The following is a 23421-nucleotide window of genomic DNA, read 5'->3' as shown; positions in this document are numbered from 1 at the left end:
AAACACCTATATTATATTAAGACTTATTTATACTATATAATATATAATATATATTTATTTATATAGATAGAGTTAATTTATTAAAAGAATATTATAATTATATTCTTATATATATACTCTTATACTCTATAAGATATTAATACTTAATATAATATATATAAAAGATATATACCTAGGTTTTATCTTCTAGGGGCTAGTAAATATATACTCTATATATATTTAAGAATAATAGAGTTATAGTAATATTTTTAAAGATTAAATCTATATATATAAATAATAAACCTAACTACCTATTATAAAGAACTAGTATTAATATAGTTTTTATCTTTATATAAAAGATAAAGGGAGTAGTTTTATTCTATACCTAAGGGAAGATAATTCTTATTAGGATATTAGCTAATAGACTTTAATATAATATATAGTTAAGTATTATTAGGACAGTAGAGGGGTATATATTATAAATATTCCCTTTTATTATTTTAAATTTTATTGCTTTATAATTAAGAATTATATTAATATTCTGCTAGTATAATCCTATATATAAGGAGCAGATAATTCTTATTAATTTATATAAAGTATAGCTTCTAAAATATATAAATTATATATTTAATTTTTATAAGCCTAATAGAGTATAGACTATATGCCAGTTAATAATTATATATATAAGTATATATATATATAAAGAAAAAGAGAGAGGGAGAGATAGAAATATACTATCTATCTTATTTTTAGTTAATTTTTTCTTTAAAGTTATAAAAGCATTATGTCCAATGATCTTAATAAGTTAAATTTCTAACTCCTAGTTAGAAAGAAATTGTAGAATCCCTCTAACCAGCAAAGCTTAGAAGGGGATCAGAATAGGAAGCCAAATGGCATTTTGAGTGACCGAAGGAGGGACGGTCTTGAAGAGAGCATCGACTGGAAGCAGAAGTGCTGCAATGCAATAATTATAAGAATTATTGAAAGAATTATTATCCTCCGGACCCTAAGCTCGGAGTCTGCCGAACATATATCACCCGCGGGAAGATGATCCTCTTCCCGAACCGATGAGAAATTTTCAAGTATATCACCTGAAGGAAATCGATCAATGAGAAAATTACCATTTCTTCATATGATCTGTCAACAGAGTGCTCTGTCTCGGAAGCAGCAGGACGACCGCATCAGCAGCGGCATCAGTAGTGGACATCTCCTAAGTTCAATGATATTAACATATGAAACTTAGTGATACGAAAGATCGCAGTGGGATGATGAAGATGATGATATTCCTCTCTATGGAGGGGAAGGCTAATATACTAGGCTAAGTATATGTGATGTCCCGGCCCCGGCCTGCCCAGGGCGTGGCCGTACCTGCCTGCTGCTAGTTCTGTAACACTTAGGTATCGAATGGCAGTTCATAAGCTATCAGATATACGGCCAGTGCATAGTGGAGGTGTCTGTATCTTCGTCATACACAAATTGCGAGTCGTCTATCCCATATTTGATGGGCCATTTTGATTCTGCGACTCCTTCGTAGTCGTTCGGGTCCAGGAAAAAGAGACCGGCAACGGATGTCTTGATGCGTGGAACAGGCAGTTTGATTATTTCCTCGACATCCTCTGGTGTAGGCAGATCCTTGGCCGGACTGATCCATTAAACATACTATCGTAACGAGGAAGCAGGCATATTAAATAACGTTATATATACCGCCGACCCAACGGCAGATATGTATACGAGAAAAGAGTTAAATGCAACTCGGAGAAAGATTCATGGGGGTTTAAATAGAGGGGTAGAGAGTGAAATAAACGTCGTTTTACTCTCCGTTCTCTCCATTCATAGAGATGTAGATGGGTATTTGCGGCCTTCACTTGATATTCCTATGGAAAGGGGAGTGAAGGGACCTACTCTGTTGGTGATTACCGAGTATCTGTAATTTCACTCAAAGCTACTATCTGTTCCAGGTCTCTGATTAACTACTACAGGGGAATTTACTGGATTCTTGAGATTGGGTTCCTTTTCTGGCTAGCAGGCAGACTCGCATTGTATGTTTCTTGAACTTTTATATGAAGTATGCGAACATGGTCCAAGTTTTAAGGGGGGTTTACATTCTATAGGAGATCAGCATACTGGTAATTCTTTGCCTACTGTGTGATGAATAAAGGATCGTACTTGAGAAGCAAACAAGAGAACGAGTCGGAATTTTTTGTATTAAGTTATGCACGTATGTAATGCGAGTATTATAGAGATACTCGTCTAATTAACATTGAATGGTTTATTTTTTACTATATATATGCTGTTTCTTCTCCGCCGTGCCCCGTTTCAACTTCTAATTCTTACTTAGGAGCTAGGACTGGGCCACCTCTCCAGCACAGTAGCATCACCAGTGAAAGTGAAGCTGACAACGGCATCACGCTCATTGTTGAGCGCCAGATCATACGTTCCAGGGTAAAGGATCCTGTTTCCGTCCTCGTCGGTTCTCGCCACGCTACCAATAGCCACAGGAATGGTCAGCGTGGTAGACTCTCCGGGGTTAATCTCTGGCAGGCGATCAAAACCGACGAGCCACTTGTTGGGGTATGGAGCAGGTCCGGCGTTCGTGGTGTTAGCGAAGAGCATGGCGGAGTAAGGGGAAGCGGTCTTTCCGGTGTTCTTCACAGTGACGGTGAAGTTGAGGAAGGGGACTTGTTCAATGTACTCATAGCCCGCATGGGACTGTGACAGAAGGTCGACAATGTTGTAGCTGTTGCCTCCCCTCACGCTCAAACTCTTGGTGCTTGACGAGGACTCAGAGACGGAGAAGGTAGTGTAGAACAGACCGCTACCGAATTCGTAGACAGGCTTGCCAGTGTACCACATGTAAGTCTGTCCGGGGTTGCTGCCCTCGGGACGCAGGCTCATATCCGTCGCGGGAAACTGGGTGGCATATTCCGCGGGATACTGTGTGGTGACGAGGCGACCGGCGGGTGCACGCTTGCCGGTGAGAATATCGACCAGAGCATATCCACCAGCCTGGCCGGGGTAGCCACCCCAGACGAGGGAGTTGACCTTCGGGTTCTCCTTCAGCGAAGAGGAGTCCACCTGGCCACCACCCATCTGCAAAACTACCAGCGGCTTGTTGAGCTTGCTAAGCTCTTCAATGAGAGTGAGCTGGTTTCCGGGCCAGGTGATGTTCATGCGGTCTATGCCCTCCGCCTCAATGGTGTTATCAATACCACCGGCAAAGACGACAACGTCTGACTTCTTAGCTGCGCTGATGGCCTCGGCAAATTGCTCGGTGGAGTTAGAGGAGATGTTGGTCCCGAAAGCATAATTAATTTGCAGCGAGGTCTCCTGGAACGCTGCCAGGGGACCAACCAGGTAGGGGGCAGGTCCGAAGTAGTTTCCTTGAAGCTGGGTAGTAGCATTTGCCCATGGGCCGATGAGCGCGACGCTGCGCACCTTCTTGGATAGCGGCAGCGTGCCGTCATTCTTAAGAAGGACAATTCCTTCCACTGCAGCCTCATATGAGATGTTCTGTGCATCGGTCTTCAGGACATCATTCCAATCCAGCTTCCGGTATTCAGTATCGTTGCCATCGAAATAGCCCACACGGACCAGATTCGAATACAAACGGATGACGCTCTTCTCGATGTCGCCGCGCGAGACGCGTCCCTCGTAGAAGGATTCGTTCAAAAACCAGGGATAATCGGTTCCGCAGTCAATATCAGTACCTGCAAGAAGGGAGACAGCAGCAGCAGCGGTCTGGTTTCCGGCGTATTCGTGAGGGTTGAAGACGTTGTAGACGGCATCACAGTCGGAAGAGACATAACCATCATCAACGAAATCAAAGGACTCACGGAGCAGCGTCTGCAGCAACCACGGATTGGCGCAGCTGGGAACGCCATTGACTGCATTGTAGGAGCACATGAAGCTGCGCACCTTGGCATACCGTGACGCAGCCAGGAACTGGGGCGTGTAGTACTCGGCAAGATCTTGCTGCGAGATGTTGAGATCATTACCCAAGCGAGAGTGGCCGTCCCAGTTCTCCAGGTCATAACCGGCAAAGTGCTTCGCCGTGGCCAGCAATTTCTGGTGTTCCTCGTCCAAACCTTGCAAACCGGTGATGTACTCATAAGCATACACGGCGCTCAGATACTGTGCGTCTTCACCAGGAGTCTCCTGTCCACGTCCCCACATAGGGCTGCGGAAACCGTTGATGTTCGGAGCATAGCTGTCCAAACCATACCGTCCGGCGTTGTTGAATGCACGACCCTGAATTGCGATGATAGATGCGATTTGGTTGATCAGAGTCCGGTTCAGCGCGGCCATAGACAGGATGGGCATCGGGAAGGACGTCGCCCAGCTGTAGTCCCCTGATGGGGTGAAGTTTGCGCGGTCCAATCCGTGCAGGGCTTCATTCCACACTTGATAGGGAGGCAGACCCAGACGCGGGACACCAGGAGCCGTGTTACCGGTGTTGTTAACCAGCTCCTCGAGCGTGAAAAGAGAGATTAGAGCACTCGCGCGGTCCCACGGGGTCGCCGAGGTGTTGCAGACGAGATTCGTGCTCAATGGCCCATTGGTGCAGTCGGGGAAGGAGAGATCGATCGTGGCCAGGGTCCGAGGCGTCAGATCTGGCTGCGCCTGGACGCTATAGTTCACATAAGAGGTGTTGGCCTGAGCCAGTGTGGTCGGCGCCAGAGCCGCCAGAACGGTGAGAAGAGAGCCGATGGACGCCATGGCATGTAACTCGTGGACCATCAGGCGTCAATGGTGTTAATCCAGAGCACACGACTGCGTCTTCTCTATTTCGAGGTCCATGGAGCTCTCCATCATGGGTATTTATATTACACAGACTGCAGGCTCTCACTTTGGAAAAGAAATACATCTGGACCCCACAGGACTCATGGGGCTCATCCAAGTATAGAAGGTCGTCGAGTCGATCTCCTGTCTCTGGCCGATATCCGACCGAATGTAGGCAGGGGATCGGAGTGCCTGCGATTTAGGCTGAATCATGGCCACGCGAGAACGCGTGCAGAAATGGAGGAATTTCCCTGGCTTCCATCTCCCACCTCCGAGAATGGCGAGATGGCGGACGTTCTTCGGTCTTCCCCAGAATTAGCGTCCTACACTAAGAGCCCAAGGCTCTTTGCAGAACGGAATAACCCCAATATCGTAGAGTACATGGCGAGAGAGAAATTTTTGCTGGGAGCGATTATTCTGAATGCAAACTGGAGGCTCTGAGAGAAGTAGCACTTTACAGAACATCATTCGGACACGAGGAGATCCCAGCTCGCGGAACATCGGTATCTCAGCCACAGGACTGAACGGATCGAAGGATGCGGGGAAATACGGTGTGGGGTCTCCACGGGCAAGCTGTGTATTTTATCCGTGGATCCTGGAAGAAGACAACTGGGGAAATAAAGTTGTCGGCAGATCCGACGACTTTAGTATAACCACGGAGCTAGGTCAGAACAGCAGGACCGCCTTGCTCATCCTAGGGGTTTGTTTCAACAGTAGAGAAACTTTGATGTGGTTGACTGCAGGTGCATCTAAGTATCCGGTGATTGAACAGAAACCAGAATTCTTGTCAGGTCCTAGAACGATTGATACCGAGTAGCTAGGCACAAATTTCTCGGAGCTTCAATTGACGCTCAAGTAGCTTCAGCGGGTCCGATTTTAGCCTAAACAAAAGTTCTTTGACAGTTAAGGTCTTTCAAGGTACCTCTCATGGGCTATGACGTGCCGTTTCACAGTGCTGAGCTTTGAACCTCATGCAAATGCCATGTCATAATAGCACGAGGCGGGCCAAGCCGGGGCTGCACCGGATGCAACTGGGAAGTGATCTGTGTAGTGTGTCTTGTAGCAAGGTAGAAGTATTGACGGAAGACTGAAATCGCAGTCCAATGTCTCTTTTTCCTCTGATGTCTAACAGTCTTTGGTGTTGTGGTAAAATTACGTATCCTGTTAACAGGCCCATGGAGGCAGAATGGACCAAAGTGTCTGCGACTCGAAGACATTTGTATCTCTTTGGAATGCGCACAGAGCTGATAACTCAGAATCAACCACCCAGTCTCCTGGTCAGGTCAACTGACATGTTGCTTCTGGCCATGCTAGACATCCGGTCTTCTCCGCCAACGTCGATGCACAAGCCTTCGCCAAGCCACTGCCAAAACATGTTCCATTTGATATGAGAGTGACGCTTGAAAAGTTTTTCGTTCCCTAAGCGCCACCGAAGCGTATATCCTTCAGGAAGCCTGAAATAGGCATTGCTGATTTATCCGAGAAATTACCAAGCACCTGCACCGGCAGGTTGCCTGTACGTTGACAGCCGAATCAAGCTACTGGGTAGATATTCAAAGTAGCTTCAAAGCTCTAGCTGGTTCATTAACACAATCTGATTCTCGGAAATATTGCGTACTGGATTCCGGGGTTCCCTTTTTGATCGTAGCCGGAGGCCGCAATGCTATTCGAGAATTCGGTCCTGGTTATCACAAGATACATTTGCGGACATTAACCGGTAGCTGTTCTTGATTATGGCTCCCATAAAAATCGGGTAACCAGCGAGAGCTTGCCATTACGCATCGGGGTATGAGCTAAAGCACGTGCATTGACTGCATATATCGAACCAGTTCAGTCAGTGAGATGACATCTGAAAATGCCAACATGAAAGTCGGTAGAACAGCGCACAAAGCATATATGCTTGAGAAAAACAGTTCTGGTGCCTAGCTTGCGATAGTGACCCGGAGGATTTCGCCTAGAGTCGCATGATTAGGTGCTGACGTTGACACGAGACTGTTGGTCACTGTCCAACGAAACGAACATATTCTATTTCTTTTGTGGTTTGTTTTTTGGGGTATCTTGACGTTAATCCATATAGCGGCAGGTAGGCAGCCGGTAGTTATCCACTACCCAGTAAGGCCTGCGGACACCACTCCATTCCCCTTCCAACTTGGGTACCTGGATTTCCTCCCAGTCCACATCGAATCCTGCCTCAAACAAATCCATCTCGACGACTTTCTGATAGACATCGTAACTAATTTGTCGGTCCGCACCCATTCCATTGAAGAAGCCAAACTGTCCGGTAGGTTCTAAGAGCCCAATGACTTGCTCAGACATAAAGTCCCGGAAATCAGCATAGGATTCAGCAAACGTGTCGTAGTAAATGGCATCGAAGGTCTCGCCTTGCTCGACCAGTCTGGGAAGGATATCTTGCCAGCGGCCTTGGTGGATCTGCACTCCAGGTTTTTCGTGCCAACCCTTTCGCTTCATTTCCGCCACAACTTCCGGATGCGCCTCGATGATGTGATGAGCGGCTGGTGATTGTTCTTGGAAAAATCCGTCTACAATGCCCATGCCGTGTCCAATGTTGAGAACACGCAGACCCGGGGTGGGTGAGAGCTTTTTAGCGGACTTCGCCATAATATCGGATTCCCAAGCCATCATGACCCCGTTCTGATCTTCATCTAGCAGGCGGTCATTCCGGAAAGTCAAGTTGGACTGTAGATAGCGTGAACTGGTAACGTCTGGGTCGCTGGTCGAGTCTCCTGCCTCCTGGCTGGTCTCTTCTGAAGCAGCAGGAGCCGTTGGGGCTGCCGTGGTACCCGGAACCTCTGCTGTATCGTCACCTTCATTTCCTTCCCCATCATCCGAGAGACGTTCGTAGCCCTCCAGGCGGTTGAGCAGTAACTCAGCCCGCACACCTGCGTCGACCATGAGCTCGTACAAGTCCGTTAACCCCAGCCGTCTTGCCAAGCAACCAGGTGTCTCGTTCTTCAAGTCCAGGTCATTCCATATTGCTCCTTCCTGTAGAAGGAATTTGACAGTATCCCTTCCCTCTTCTAGAGTCTTTTGTTGTTCCTCGTCTCCTGCGTCGTCTGCTTGGACGCCATTCGGCTCCCCGTTTGTTGGCTGTTCGTCGGGCTCACAGGCGGCAATCGCAGCATGGAGAGGACTGTACCCGGTCTCGGGGTCTTTGACATTCACTGGATCGGGCACCTTGTTCGATCGTATGAGAGTGCGAAGTTTGCGGACGTCATGTTGCGACGCGGCGAGAAGAATCTCTTGGACGTCGATGTCAACATTGATCTCCGAATTGAGGTCAGCCATGATGGCTTTGAGTCTGCCAGTAAGAGACAATCTGATCTGGCAGCGCGTGAACTTTCTGCAAGCTTCGTTAGTTAAAAGAAGACGTTCCAACGAGCTAAGTAGAATGTCGACCGATGCAAATCGTCGAGATCTGGAACAAAAAAAATGCGGGACGCCAAACTTTCCCCGCCGAGTGGAACCCCGTGGACTTTTGCCCCTCGGAGACTACTTTCTGAAGCAGACAGCTCCAGATATCAAAGAGTATCGAATGTTATTGCTCGATGGAGAGATTGTCTTTCATTATCCTTCAGGCAGTTTTAATCTTACACGTCGTTATTTCATTATTCATAACAACGCATCTGGGATCTCAGACCGTGCGTGGGAGGCTTCCGCGATGATAACCACATACCATCTTCGATCACACTCTATATACAGGATGCAGGTCAGATCTGCATATGAGAGAATCCGCCCAACCGCCAGTCTCGATTTCATACGGATGGTTCCAGATCGTATCTGCCCTCTGAATCCAAGCTGCCTGGTCACATTGGCACTCTCCACATTTTATACCGCAAATATCTGTGAAGCGGTGGGATATCTTAAGTATGGTTCCACTACATATTTGCTCGCAACTTTCAGCCCAACCACAGCGGTCGTTTCGTGCCTCCTGCGCCAAATATATGCTTGAAATCGCAGAGACGAAGCTCTAGCCATCAGTCAAAAATCATATAAGGATAGAGCAGTAACTAAACCACAGCCAGTCCATTCCAAATACGGGTTCCTCTAGAGGCTACGGGCTTGCCCTCGATACCTACCTAGATAGACTCAATCTAGGACCGCAGGATAAACACATGCACTCTCTGTTACACTGTGTCTTCCATTCTGCAGTACCGATGAAGACACTTTGGTTTCTAGACTAACTATTCGAGACAGCAGGTCCAAATGACACTGACAACTACATAGCATCCTCAAACACCATTGAAGAGCTCGCGATAATCAAAGTGGGAGTGATTAAGTGGCAAGGACCATGATGTGATTCATGTTCCCCAAACCAGCGATATCGATCTCACCTTTACAGAGTACTAATCATTGTGGCTGTTTGATATCGCTTTTTAGGACTCAAGATCAAGCTCTTGGCCTTACACTAGGAGATAAGGAGGCTCTCGGGCTGTCACCGCCACGAACCCAACCCTGACGGTCAAGAAACCCTCAATGCTTGAATGCTGAATGAGGAAAGAATAGCACCTGGAGTATTACTCGATGGGAATAGTGCGACTTCTACTTTCCCCTTTTAGCATCAGTGATCGACATTTGGCGCACACTTCATCTTGTCCATACCATTCTGGGATATATGAAACGCCGCTGGAACTCATCTGTACCTCAAACGATTCTTCTTTACCAAGCGAAATACTAGTCTATCACATCACTCCTTTCCATACGAAAATAATATCGATTGATATTATAATGACTTCAACAGCATTCCTACATTGAGTAAACAGGCCCCTCGCACGCGAAGAGCTCGCTATCTAGCTAATTTATGCAGGCTATAATCATGTCCTGTGCTCATAATACACCTCAGTGGTATACGCGAGGCTGATTTCCCATGGCGTGAAGCTTTTTGTTTCTTCTTGACGACCGACTTCTATTCGCGAATTCACATCTCGAACGAGCGAGATAGCTAGGCTGATGATCCCATCGACTAGTTTGATAACCACTGGTGACGGACTGTGTCATTGCTCTACTATCACGGTCAATGCATCGGACGCTCATCCCTTGGCAGGAAGTCTTGGCTTCCATAGAAGCTACACTGAACGTCTCAAATTACCAAAACGGGAAATCTGGACTACAAGCCCTGTTTCAAAAAAGCAGTATGGTGTCCCAAGCAAGTATCTCTCGATACCTACTCCGTACGGAGTATATAAGCTCAATTTTATGAAGCACAGACCACGATCTCCAGGACCCTTTTCGGTTCCTCGTAGATCCGAACGAGAAAATGCGTGCGTCTTCAAAAGGGACGATCTCCCAGCTGCCCTCTATAAATTTAAGCTGCAACATAGCGGTTTAAATACTAGGGCTTCTCCACTCTTCTATTCACTCACTTTTCCTTTCTTCAGAAGTGCTGGGCATTTCATCCTATCTTTATTGCTGTAAATACCGTCTGTGGTTATTTTTTTCCCCTGTCATTCATTGATATTTAACGAATATGAAGTTCTCTTCTTCCCGAGCTGTGCTCGCTGCCATTCTGGCATCTGGTGTCTTCTCTGCGCCTGCACCATTGGAGACTCGTCAAGAAGGGGTAACAGATCTTGACGTGCTTCAATTTGCGTTGACTGTGGGTGTCCTTGAATGCAACTGATCATGATGAAAAGTACTGATTGGTCCCAGCTTGAACATCTCGAGAATGTTTTCTACAAAACTGCTCTTAGCAGCTTCAGTGAAGTAGACTTTCTCACTGCTGGAGTCTCTGCAGCAACGTTCGAACAGATGTTGTTTGTCGCGCATGATGAAGAAGCCCACGTCCAGTTCCTTGAACAATCAATTTCTGCCGCTGGAGGTCAACCCGTGGCGGCGTGCGAATACAATTTCCCCTTCACCGATGTCTCGAGCTTCGTGTCCCTAGCATCTGTCCTCGAGGGAGTTGGTGTGTCTGCCTACTTAGGAGGAGCGCCTGTCATTTCATCCAAAGATATTCTCGCTGCAGCCGGCGCCATCCTTGTCGCTGAAGGCCTCCATCAGTCCGTCATACGAAGTGCCCTCTTCGAAGTCGCTTCAGCCAATATTGCCGGTACTGCTGCATCCCCGAACTCCATTTTTACAATTGCTTCGACCTTCATCAAGTCATGTCCTTCGACCAATCCTCCTCTTCCCTTCAAGGCATTCCCATCTCTCCAGATGGCAGGGGACCAGAAAATGGCCACCGCAGGACAGACTGCAGCACTCACCGTCGACCCGTCCGTGCAACTTGGAGAACAGACATTCGTCACCTTTGTCAGTGGTCTCGAGACCGTCAGCGTCCAAGCTGAGATCTCTCAAGGATTAGTCTCGGCTGTGATCCCACCGGAGGCCCAGGGCCAAACCTTTGTCATGTTGACAAACACAAAAGTTTCAGGCACAGTTTCTGATGGCGCCGTTATTGCTGGTCCTGCAGTCATGGAGGTCTCCCCGCCTGCTCCTAAGCTTGACTTCGGTCTCCAGCGGTAAACCATATCAAGCCATGCGTGTCAATGAAAGAAAGTAGCAAGATATGAGACCTAGTGTATGATTTTTCCTGATCTTCAATCTACCTTTTCCTGTACCTCTATCTATTCCCATTTCATCTGTATAGGAAATGATCACCGTCTTCCAGGAGCTTCGTGGATTAAAGGTAGAGAGGCTCTAGAGGATAATCCTGTCCAACAAGTATTAGGACATATCCAGATACACTCTTAATGACACGCCAGTCGAAAAAAAAAACATTTTATATAATGCTAGATCCAGCTAGGACCAGACCTCTGAGGAGTTCTCCTTTTTGGTCGAGTCGTCTAGTCGACTTCCGATATATAACTTTCTCTTTTTTCTCTTTTCTTTGCATTTCCTTTCTTACCCTCTTATCTGATAGTAATAGGTAGATCCATAGATGAGATCCGCTTATCTGGAAATCTTTGTACGCAGTACTACATACTTTTTCTATGTGGGTGAATGGAATGAAATCGGTTTATTTCTTTTTTCCAGTATTGGCTGTCACACCCTCTATCAAAGTAGTCCCTCCGATTTCATAACCAGCTAGACTATCTTTGGCAGCGTTGGAAGTGTCGGATTCTAGGGAGCTTGCTTGTATGGCTCCGGGCATCTCTGAGTCCATATGAAAGGGACTGTCTACTCTAGAAGGGCTAGAATTGTGAAGTAGAAAACTCAAATAGTACGCTTCGTGCTCAAGGACATATTAATTCCACTTTTTACCCTCAGGGCGTCCTGTAGCACACGAGTTTTTACCGCAGGCTACTTTAGAACATCACCCGGCTAGATATAGAATTGACATACGTCTACAGGGATTGTCATTATGGGACGTCTTCGGAGAAGAGAAAAAGCCTTTTGACTTATTTTTGAGAAAATACTTGCATCGCTATTTGTACACTGTTCCTTGCCTTGTTCGCACCCCACATGGTCACCAATTAAATGAAACAGGTGCTGATCACGCCAAGTGATGAATATCACCTTTGAATAGAACCAAGCCCATTGCTACAAGCTATCGTTCACACTTCAGCATAAAGGCCCCTGCATACTCGCTAGGGCTTCCAGTCCACAGCCAGGACGGTTTATTTCTTCTCACCGTTGCCCTCGGCGTTCAGGTTCAGACCCAGACCCTGGGAATCCAAGTAGAGCTTGTTCTTGCCACCGGCTTCCTGGAGGATCTGAGCAATGTTCCTTGCGTTCTCGATCTGTCGGAGCTCAATGTAACTCTTGCTCTTCTTGATCGCATCTCCGATCAGCTCTGCAGAGCGAGCCTCACCCTGTGCGCGGACGATAGTAGCCTGCTTCTCTTGGCGGGCCTTGTCGACAATGAAAGCAGCTCTCTGGGCCTCTTGCTGGGCGACCTGCTTGGCTTCAACAGCAGCCGTAAACTCGGGGGAGAAGGCAAGGTGCTGGAAAAGGAAGATATATTAGCGGATGATCTCAACGGCACAAAAGGGTGCCCAGCGTCATAACTTACCGTAAGGGAGACATCATCCAGAGTAATGTTGAAGCGAGCAGCTCTTCTGGCAAGGTTGTCGCGAACGAGTCTGGCAACATTCTCACGCTGAGTGATCAGCTGACTGGCGTTGAATTGAGCGACAACGCTCTTCAGCACCTCGTTAACGATGGACGGGAGGACTCTTTCATCATAATCCTGTCCGAGGGTTCGGTAAATCTGAGGAAGGGCTTCGATTCGTGGTCTCGACAGGACACGGCAGGTGATATTAACCATCTGGAGGTCCTTGGTTCCAGTGAGGGATGCAACGTTGCGAGGCTTTGCGCGGACATCGTAGTCGATGGGAGTCTCGAACCAAGGAATCTTGAAATGAGTTCCTGGATGAAAAAGTCAGCTTAGATACAAAGTCCTGGCATTCGTGAGTAGGCCTGCTTACCTTCATTGTAGATTTCCTTCTTCACTCCACCTATTCTAGTGTACTTGATGGCCCGGTGACCACCATCGACTGCACCATGATGCATCAGCGAAAAAGCCATAGGAGATATATGGAACACGAGGCTGCCTCACCGTTGAAGATAGAATTCGATAGCGCATATCCTCCTGCCACGATCAGGACAACTGCTCCAAGGCCGCCAAATGCGCCTCTACCACCTCCGCTTGGGAAGCCCCCAAAGCCACCGAAGCCACCCCGGTTGCCGCGGTTCTGCAGCATGAGCTGGAGTCGCTCCCATTGATCCCGCGGTGAGCCAGACATGATGTTGTTCGTGGAAGAAATGCGTAAGGTCGCGACAGCGCCTTCGGTTCGTCTGGAGATGGGCCTGGCGGGTGGAGGAGCTCGGCGGAAGGTCAAAAGTTTGGGCGATCGCCCTAGTACGGATGGGGACACGCCTGGAGCTTCGCCCGCGGAGCTCTTCCTGAATCGTGAGGAAGCATTGCAACAATCTTGTGCAGCTTGCTGGGAGCCCCAAAGGAGAGGAAGATCGGTTGTCCCTGTCTTAGGCTTGCTGCTTCCGTTTAGCGTCTATCAGATCCTTTGTTTCCCAGTTTTTGCTTGAGACGTCGACTACGCGTGTTTCACCCAACGCAGGGCTTGCTAAAGCGCCCGCTCAGTCGCAAATATGGCGCCAGAAAGACAAGGAAAAAGTGTCTTCTTGGGGAATATACCCTACAGTATGTGCTTGCCTGACCTTATCGTAGACAGTGAACATACTGACCATACAAAGACCTCACTGAAGAGCAGGTGAAAGACATCCTCAGTTCCGCTGGAACGGTGACGAAATTCCGCCTCATGATGAATCCTGAGACAGGCAAGCCGAAGGGTTATGGGTTCGCCGACTTCGCAGATGCAGATGCTGCTGCTTCTGCTGTTCGAAATCTGAACGACTACGAGATCATGGGAAGGAAGATCCGGGTTGATTGGCCACACAATAACGAGAAGGATTCGATTCCTCCCGACTACTCTCAGCAATCCCAGATGGCCGGACAGGCTCCTGATAGCCAGTCAGGATACCAGCAACAATCAACGTCTTTGCCTCCTCTCCCTCCTGGCGTCGACGTACCACCACACCTGGATTGTCCAAATGCGATTTCTCAGACTCTTTCGTCACTCTCTCCTCCTCAACTACTCGATGTGCTCTCTCAGATGAAATCTTTGGCAGTCGCAGATCCTGCGCGAGCTACAGAGCTCCTTCGACAAGCCCCTCAGCTTGCCTATGCCATATTCCAAGCATTACTTCTTATGAACCTAGTCGACTACAGCACGCTAGGATCCGTTGTTGAACAAGCAGCACAGCCTGCTGCTGCTGCAGCTGCTCAGCCCTATCAGCCTTACGCATCTGTCCCAGGCCAAATATCGACACCACCAGTCCATAACGCTCCTTTTGCACCTCCGCAGGCACAACAGCCAATGCCTGCGCAGCAACAGGTTCCCGGCCAAGACGAACTGTTGCAGCAGGTCCTGAGCATGCCTCAGGCTGCCATAGATGCACTGCCTCCAGTGGAGCGGAGTCAGATCATGCTTCTGCGCCAACAGTTGATGCAAGGCGCAGGCAGGTAATGCGTTTCGATATCTCCTAACGCTTACGCGATGTCTCTGTCTCTTCTTATCTCTCGCAGAAACGGCGGTAATTTTAACTGGGAATGGATGGCGTAAACTGGAAGGTTTGTCACAAGGTTGCATGCACTATTTGGTGTGAAATGGTCCAGAGCGTCTGCAGCTACGGTATGATCGATCTCGTTTTGAATGGTGGTTGCGATATGCCTCATCTGCTTGAACTGCCAGGTATTTCTTTGCGTATTGTGTATCTAGGACATAATTTATTCTCTGGTAGAAATAGTGCCAGGAATAAAAAAACATATTATGAGCGGATGAAGGCTTCTTGACTGCTATTTGAGACCTCGTAAATGCTCCCTCGTAAGTTGTAACTAAGCAGTTCACCCATGAGGGTTACTTAGCAGAATCTCGCAATTCTTGGCAAAACTTTGTATTGACGACCCGGGAACTATATATTCAATTTCCCATTAAGACACTTCAGATGAATACTATTCTAGCGTCATAGATCCATTATGGATAGCAAGGTCGGGACTGCTCGAGACTTCCTTACGGAGTGTTTCCTGCTAATATATACAGGCCCCCACTGTTAATTATGTCTCCTCGCCATAGGATGTCGAAGAACTCCTTGACCGGACCTCATTGAATATCTCCGTTCTGTTTAACGGCCCTATGTTATAGGTGGTAATGATCCGTATTCAGGGTATCAAACTAACAGTCCATATTAGAGCAAAACCCGTATCACTGCGTTGAGCTTTTGGACCCTTTTCGTTCTTCCGGTCTTACCTATGCATGGACAGGGAATCAGGGCTACACATTCAACATGGTAGCGGAATATATACATAGAAACAGAGACACTAGAATCTACTTTGACTGAATGCTCAAACCGCGGACGAGAGCTTTGTGGAAGAACAGACTCAATACCCATTCGCGATCTGAGGTGTCAAGGAAAATCGTTCTTAGAACTTTGCTGTGGCAATACTGTGGTAAGTACCTACCTTTCTAGGTGCTGTGATTCAAGAGAAAATATCGGAATAAGGATCAAAATACATAGATTCCTTGCTCCATTCAAACCATCAATATAGAACCTTTCTCTCCCAGAGATATAGGAATTCAAGCTTTTCTGTACAATATGACTAGTAATATCTCCCCCCGTACATAAAGCATTATGCAATTCCCATAGGATGTATTCCTGAACAGGGTACAAATCATGGTACAGCTCGCCCATCCCATCTTCGTGCAGCCAGGCTTGGGCTTTCACGACTCTAGCCCCAAAGGGGACATGTGCTGTCAACAAAGGAAATGTTGTGAAAACTTGCGCGCAAGTGAGGCCAATCTTTCGCGTGCCCACTTCTAAACTGTCACAAACCTCATCAAACTTAAGATCCTTCACGTCCTAACCCCCTCCTCTCATTCACCTCCACGTGATCGGACGTGCCCTATACTTCTTTCTATCAAAATACTCACTATTACTCCTCAGGAAAGCCATAAAGGCAGTACCTGGAGATACGGAAGCTTGATATCTGGATAATATCTTCAAGAATCATCTCAGACATGGTGCCGCCGAGAAAGACGCGTTCTGCGTCGAGGCGTCCTGCTGAGTCTGGCAACAAGGCGCCTCCAACCTCAGAGACCAGTCAGGATAATGACAATAATGGTCCTGAAATGTCTTCTGCAGGGAAATCAGGAAAGGAATATACTGTTCCAGTATTGGCACGTTCGACGCGTCAAAAGAAGATCACTGTCTCTGATTCCCTGCAAGATTATGAAGGTGACATACCGGAGATCCTGAGGTCGAGGATTCCCATGGATATCTCCCAGAGTGGTCTTGACCCGACTTTACCCCCTATTCACAACCTGAAGGATATCTTTGATGATATCACTAGACGTGCCATACAGCTTGGATTGGTAGACTTCCTGACCTATATGGGTTCGAGGAAGCTGAGGGTCGTGACTATGTGTTCCGGCACTGAAAGCCCTCTACTTGCCTTGGAGATGGTCGGGAAGAGTATGTATTATCTTTTCATAACTCAAGGATCTCCGCAAGAATGGTATTGACTGATCTATCCAGGTCTGAAAAACATTTTCGGTATCGACTTCAAATTCGACCACCTATTCAGTGCGGAAATAGTTGTTCTGAAACAAGCATACATCGAGACGAACTTCCATCCGCCCCTGATTTTTAGAGACGTTACCCAGATGCAAGGATCAGAAGCGTAAGTGTATAAGACATACCTTCCTAATCAAACATACGTTGACTAACAGTCTAGTGTCACGGCATACGGAGCCTTACAACCGATCCCCAAGAACCCCGATATCCTCATAGCGGGCGCTTCATGTGTCGACTTCTCAAACCTGAATAATCAGAAGAAGTCCCTAGAAGATAAGGGGGAGTCAGGCTCTACCTTCTATGGAATCCTGAACTATGCCAAAGTCTACCGGCCACCCTTGGTCATTCTCGAAAATGTGAAAGGTGCCCCATGGGCGCAGGCCGCCGAAGACTGGCAGAAGATCGGTTATGCTGCCGCCTTCACGATAGTTGACACTAAAGATTATTATATCCCACAGACTCGCGAACGAGGATACATGATTTGTATTGACCGACAGCGCGAGGGATGTGACCAGATCGCAAATGATGCTATTGCCGAGTGGGCGCAAATATTTGCGCAGTTCGAACGTCGCGCAAGCTCTCCTGCATCTGCGTTTATTCTTGACGACGATGATCCCAGACTTGAACGTATTCAGAAGGACATGGCTGAGAAAAGCGCCAGCAGCAGATCTCGCACTGCCAACTGGTCCAAGTACCAAGCTCGTCATCAGAGCTACCGTTTGAACAACAAACTTGGATACAAGCGGCCTCTGTCCAAGTTCCAGGACCACGGTTCTTGTAACATGCCTGACTTTGTCTGGCAGGACTGGTCACGAGTACAACCCGAGCGTATCTGGGACACTCTGGACATGAATTTCTTGCGCACGCTTCGTACCAATAGGTACGATATTAACTACAAAGAGTAAGTAGTTGTCCTTAAGCTCGCAATAAGTGTTAGACTAACGTCCAGATAGACGTTTCCTCGAACTGTCCCAAGGCATAGACCGTGAAATCGATACTCGCCAGTTCGGGATCGTGGGATGTATCACTCCCAGCGGCATTCCATACATCACAACGAGAGGCGGTCCACTCTGCGGACTGGAATCACTCTCTTTGCAAGGTTTACCTCTTGACCGACTGATTCTGACCAGGGAGTCCCAAAGAGACTTGCAAGATTTGGCAGGGAACGCGATGACTTCAACTGTAGTTGGGACAGCTATCTTATCAGCCTTGATTTGCGGATACAAGGTTCTCGAGAACGGTAGCTTCGCAGATCCAGAAGATGACAACGAAGATAGCATGACGATCTTCCCAAACGATAGTTATGAGATGATCGAACGATCTCTACGACTTACCGAAAGTACCGAGATTGAAATAACTGAAATACTCGACGAGGCGAAAAGGAGCTCGCAGCTGTGTCGTTGCGAAGGTCAAGCCACTATCAAACGCAAGGGTATTCTTCAATGTTCACTCTGCGGACACACTGCCTGTACAGTCTGTTCAGGAAACCCAGCCCATGATTACCATGCTCTCCCGAATTGGACTTTGGAAAACCGAAAAGACCCTGTGGAGTTTTTGACAAAACTTAAGCAAATAATCCCAATGCGTTTGATACTCTCTGGAATCTCAGATCACGACTACCACGACCTCAAGAGGGACTTGGATTGCCCGCACAACATATGGGATGGATTTTTGGAATCCGTGTGTCGCGCATTTGGAGACGAGCTCCGTTTCTTGTCTATCAAACGGGCTAGAAACTGGACCGTGCTATATGATGGCCCCTCTTCCAGACTGTGCTTAGAGATTCATGATGACAAGGTTGAGTGGCTTCTGTACGTAAAACCCTCAGTGGACGAGCCAGCCACGTCGATAAACCGCGAGATTTTTGGAAAGCCCATTGCCAGAATGAGCGCAAAGTCTGGTTCACTTCTTGAAGGACAGTGGGAGATATGTGCTCCTGTCAGCTCTAAGACCACTTTGGAAATCTGCGGCACTGGATCTCAGATTGCTGCATACGAGTCGAAAGTTGGACTCCAAGATGGTCACTTTTTTGACGCAAAGGTCTGGAATAACCTTCTTGTCTCTGGATCGGATGAGGCTATCAAAGACTTGGAAATAGATGTCCGTGGCACATATGAGCTGCTTCCTGATTGCGGTACAGCTTGTGCTTCTTTGCATAGGAGATTGGCTTCGCAGAACAGTCCTCCTGTTTATCTCTTTCTGGATCCGACAAAACGTGCCGACCCCCAATTGGACCCGTTCGTCTTTTCGTTCTCGCATGAGCGTCTCATTGGAAATGCCCGCCGTTCTATCTTGGGGGAGCTCAGTCATAAATGGCGATCAGCAGACGTTAACGAGGAGAAATCTGAGGTGGATCTCTTCTACAGAAAGTGGACCAAGTGCGACACAATGAGACTTGATACGTTCAATGACTCGGAAATAACGTACCGCACTCTCTCTACCATGAATACTCTGACTATTGGTGATGTTGAGTGCCACAATTCTAACGTCGTTCTCATGGAGTTCGCAGTTCCCGTGTCGGAAATACCGTCGTCTTGGAAGCCCGGGTCGTGGCAATCTACTAATCTGATGGAGTCGGCAGGATTCCTTAGTGACTTCGCGTGGTTGATACAGAAATCATCAGACATATCTGATTTTGAAGATTGGAACCTAGTTTCTGCATACATTTCTGATCCGGGAGAAACGATATGCTCCGTGTGCGCCCCCAAAAAGCCACGAACAATATGGGGTCTTGGTCGTCGCGAAACTATCGTGCCTTATGAGGACCCTTTCGAAGCTGCCACATATGAAAGAAACATCAAGTCACGCCCATCGGCTTTTGTGGCTTTCAGCATGGTGGACGAAGAGAACATTGTGCATCTCAAACTCGCCGTGAACATAAGTACCCTGTTGCACCAAGCCTACGATAACCTCGTGGGTCCCAGAATCTGCCAGGAGGTTGGGCTTAGCTGGCGTCTCGTTCCAAACGCTCCGGATATCAAAGAGATTGGATCCAGAGGATTCCTTCTGATGAGCAATAAAGATACAACATCCTGCTCTCAGCCACCAAACTTCCGGAATATGAAACTCCGTCCCGAACAGTTGCGTTCCCTGCAGTGGATGATCTCTCAAGAGGACGACAACGCTCAGCCATTCCAGGAAGAGGAAGTTGAGGAAGCTCTTCTCCCTTCTATGATGTGGCGCGCTGAGGGCAAAGCAACGGTCGAGAAGGTAGTTCGCGGGGGAATCCTGGCTGATGAAGTTGGGTACGGGAAAACTGCAGTGACCCTCGGACTGATCGACACACAATCCCAGATAGATAAGCGACGATTGATCAAGGATGCAGGACTTGCGGATGGATCAATCCCACTCAAAGCAACTTTGATAATTGTGCCGCAGATAATGGTGAAGCAATGGCAGGCTGAAATTCGCAAGTTTCTGGGAAATACATACAAACTTCTCGTCATATCCACGGCAGCATCCCTGAAAAGCAAGTCCATCGCGAACTTTCAAGAGGCAGATATCATTCTTCTGTCATGGAGTGTGTTCAATGGTGCTGCTTATTATAACCGCGTCGAACAATTTGCTGCGGCTCCATCTGTCCCTTTGAGGGATGGACGCATCTTCGATCAGTGGTTCAATGAGACCCTTGAAAGTATTGCGAACAACGTTAACATCTTGCGAGAGGAAGGCCCTCGGAAACTACTCCATACCATTTCGGAGAAACGTAAAGATCTCAAGGAAGCAAATGCCTACTACACTTACGTGCCGTCAAAGCGGCTCAAGGGAAAGCAGTTTGCCAAGGCTCAAGAAGAGAAACAGCAAGTGGAGATGAACTCGGGTCAGGATCCAGAAGCTGACGGCCCTGCATCTGGGAACAAACGAAAGATGAGTGCTGTTCAGAAGGGCAAACTGCCGCAGAAAAAGGAAGAAGAAAAGCTTTGGGACGACGCCAGCGACTTCGGTATCAAAACCTCTAACCAGGACTGGACGACACTCAGGAATGTGCTCGTTCATATGTTCGAGTTCAATCGCATTGTGATAGACGAATTCACATATGTGAACGAGAGAAGGATCGCAACGCTTCTGACTTTGAAAGCTCGTTCCAAATGGGTTCTGTCAGGGACTCCACCATTAAACGGGTTCTCCGATGTGAAATCGATTGCACAATTCCTGGGGCTTGGTCTTGGAATTGATGAGGAAGATCCCTCTAATTCGCAGCATGCGCGCCTCGCAGCTGCGAGATCCGAGCGATCTGGTAAGTGAGGCCTTCCCTTGCAAATATCATGTACTAAACGACATAAAGATGCCGAGCAATTCCTTTCCTTCAAAACCCCCCATAGCCAGGCCTGGCATGACCGCAGACACGAAGTTGCGCAAAGGTTTCTCGACTGCTTCATGCGTCAGGTAAGAAGAAAACACTGCCCACACCGGCTGTTTAATGACTAACGCGGAACAGAACATCGCTGAGATAGACGAAATCCCGTGGACGGAGCACTTTTGTGTCGTTAAACTGTCTGCCGCAGAAACCGTCATCTATCTTGAACTCTATATGCAACTAATGAGCCAAGATCTGCAGTTGAGGAGAAATGGCGGCGGTAGATTCAATAACGACCAGGTTGCAAGGATCAATGAGCTCATAGGCTCAAGCAAGTCCGCTCAAGAAGCATTGTTGAAACGCTGCTGCCCATTCCTTCTGGATACTGGCTCAGGCGGATTGCTGCAGACTCCTGTGACTTGTGACCATCTCATCGTCACTAGAACAGAGCAGCTCAACGAGCTAATCAATGATGTGAGATCGAAGCTCAAATTGGCCATATGGCTCTTTCAAGAGTTAGGCGAGCCTCATAGGCATCTGGATGACTTTGTTAACAATGTCTCTGGACATAACTTTGGGGACACAGATGTCACCTCGCAGCTGCAGCCTCTAATAGATGCAGCAATGAGGCAATGTAAAGCAGAAGACTGGAACAATTTCTTCATCAGTGATGAAGAACTTGCGCAAATGAAAAGCGCCGGCAAGCCTGCCACGGAGAATGCTGAATGCGGCCAACCAGAGGAGGAAGACGACATTGCGGAAGGTGCTGATGGTTCTGGATCTGCCGTCCAAGTAACACAAGATCCTGATACGAAATCCCAACGCTCTACCAAGAGGGTAAAACTTGAGGTAGACGCTGCTCCCGCCACAACAACACAACCTCTGCGAAAAGACCAGTCATGGCCGAAAAAACCAGGGCACGATGACCTCGCCCCTGCGTTACGTGAGGTCGCGATGACTCTTCGAAGCCTCACGCGGGAATGGGTTTTTCGACAGAGAGCACTGAGGTTCCTGGCTTCTCTACGGATGCTGCAAAGTGATCGCCAGCTCCTTTCTTGCTCTGTTTGTGGCCGTGAGACAGCGGACCGCACCCAAGTCCATGTTCTCGGCCATTGCGGTCATATCGTGTGTGACGACTGTGTAAAAGCAGTCGTCATGAAAGAGGAATGCGCCGTCAATGGCTGCAGAGGAGCCGCACCGGAGTACCGGGTGATTAGAGCGCCCATGCTGGTTGAAGGCAACGACGCCTCAGTAGGACCATCGTATGGTGGATCCAAGCTCGATGCCCTCGTTCAACTACTCCAGGATCCCTCCCGGGTACCACACGATGATCAAGTCATCGTGTTTGCGCAATTTCCCGGAGTCCAGGAAGCCGCAGCCCAGGCACTGCAGCGCGCCTCGATCTCCTGTCTGGTAATAGGACATGCTGATCGAAGCGCCGCGCAAAAGGTCCTGGATTTCCAGGCGAACAAGGCCAAGGTCCTCGTCTTGAACATAGGAGGAGAGAACGCGGCCGGGTTGTAAGTGAACCATCAGTGAACCAGGAATGAGCTGCTTTTGACTGCTTGAGACCCCTTTAACTGACTTTCCTCCTCTACTCAGGAACATCCAATGCGCGAACCATGTGGTCTTCCTTTCCCCGCTGCTTGCAAGCAGCCAATACGACTATGAGGCGACAATGACGCAGGCCATTGGTCGCTCCCGCCGGTATGGACAGAAAAAGCATGTCCATATCTACCATTTCCTGGCCGGGGCGACCATCGATGTCAATATCCTGCAACAGAGACGCGGAAGAGTCGTTGTGAAGCGGGGGGAGGAGTTCGTCCTGGTGCCGGAGGAAGAGATCCAGGGGTCGGACGTCCGTGGTTGGGAAGGGCTTTCTCTTGGAGAAGGCGTTGTTTAGGCTGAGGGAGGGAGATAAATTGCAAATTGTTTCTTTTTTGATGTGAATAATACCAGAATTATATTGAAATTTCTAATCCCGAACTGATAATATCACGCCAGCAACCACTTCCGTGTCACTCGAGTACCAGGAGATGTGTCTAGAATAGCGGACTGGTGAGTGCCAGAATGCCATATTAGTAGAGTAACTTAGGACTCATGAAGATATCTCGCATGGTCAACTCTGGGATTGCTATGAGCTATATTAATCACACCGGGCACCAGTGGACTACAGTACATAGCGCATGAACTAGTAATTTCTCAAGGTCTAGTAAACCGAAATTCAAGTTCCCATCTGATGGGCACCAGAATAC

General features: G+C 48.0%; 6 protein-coding genes across 6 annotated transcripts; 3 read left to right on the top strand and 3 right to left on the bottom strand.

The window, feature by feature from the left end:
• Positions 1-2168: 2168 nt before the first annotated feature.
• On the bottom strand, positions 2169-4948 carry C8Q69DRAFT_305813 (glycosyl hydrolase family 3 N terminal domain-containing protein). Its single transcript, XM_028627196.1, has one exon. The coding sequence runs from the start codon at positions 4714-4716 to the stop codon at positions 2314-2316; it is 2403 nt and encodes an 800-aa protein (XP_028484474.1). The 5' UTR covers positions 4717-4948; the 3' UTR covers positions 2169-2313.
• Positions 4949-6485: 1537 nt separating this feature from the next.
• On the bottom strand, positions 6486-8239 carry C8Q69DRAFT_305747 (putative arginine N-methyltransferase). The gene is made up of 2 exons (XM_028627195.1): positions 8225-8239; positions 6486-8119 (listed from the first exon to the last, which is right to left on the bottom strand). The coding sequence occupies exon 2, from the start codon at positions 8062-8064 to the stop codon at positions 6823-6825; it is 1242 nt and encodes a 413-aa protein (XP_028484473.1). The 5' UTR covers positions 8065-8119; positions 8225-8239; the 3' UTR covers positions 6486-6822.
• A 2110-nt stretch (positions 8240-10349) lies between these two features.
• Positions 10350-11511, top strand: C8Q69DRAFT_471651 (ferritin-like domain-containing protein). Its single transcript, XM_028630930.1, has one exon. The coding sequence runs from the start codon at positions 10387-10389 to the stop codon at positions 11239-11241; it is 855 nt and encodes a 284-aa protein (XP_028484472.1). The 5' UTR covers positions 10350-10386; the 3' UTR covers positions 11242-11511.
• Positions 11512-12065: 554 nt separating this feature from the next.
• C8Q69DRAFT_471649 (putative prohibitin) lies at positions 12066-13664 on the bottom strand. Its single transcript, XM_028630929.1, has 4 exons — positions 13277-13664; positions 13146-13214; positions 12731-13086; positions 12066-12662 (listed from the first exon to the last, which is right to left on the bottom strand). The coding sequence occupies exons 1-4, from the start codon at positions 13461-13463 to the stop codon at positions 12336-12338; spliced, it is 939 nt and encodes a 312-aa protein (XP_028484471.1). The 5' UTR covers positions 13464-13664; the 3' UTR covers positions 12066-12335.
• On the top strand, positions 13642-15083 carry C8Q69DRAFT_434475 (putative polyadenylation factor subunit CstF64). Its single transcript, XM_028628535.1, has 2 exons — positions 13642-13879; positions 13933-15083. The coding sequence occupies exons 1-2, from the start codon at positions 13828-13830 to the stop codon at positions 14763-14765; spliced, it is 885 nt and encodes a 294-aa protein (XP_028484470.1). The 5' UTR covers positions 13642-13827; the 3' UTR covers positions 14766-15083.
• A 1341-nt stretch (positions 15084-16424) lies between these two features.
• On the top strand, positions 16425-23165 carry C8Q69DRAFT_434470 (putative C-5 cytosine-specific DNA methylase; the record flags this gene model as incomplete). Its single annotated transcript, XM_028628534.1, has 7 exons — positions 16425-16767; positions 16831-16975; positions 17030-17770; positions 17823-21106; positions 21155-21255; positions 21308-22686; positions 22769-23165. The coding sequence occupies 7 exons, from the start codon at positions 16425-16427 to the stop codon at positions 23067-23069; spliced, it is 6294 nt and encodes a 2097-aa protein (XP_028484469.1). The 3' UTR covers positions 23070-23165.
• Positions 23166-23421: the final 256 nt, after the last annotated feature.

This window comes from Paecilomyces variotii (assembly GCF_004022145.1).
Source record: "Paecilomyces variotii strain CBS 101075 chromosome Unknown C8Q69scaffold_7, whole genome shotgun sequence".
NCBI lineage: Eukaryota > Fungi > Ascomycota > Eurotiomycetes > Eurotiales > Thermoascaceae > Paecilomyces > Paecilomyces variotii.
The sequence above is the reverse complement of the archived record's forward strand: the minus strand, read 5'-3'. Positions and strand labels throughout refer to the sequence as shown.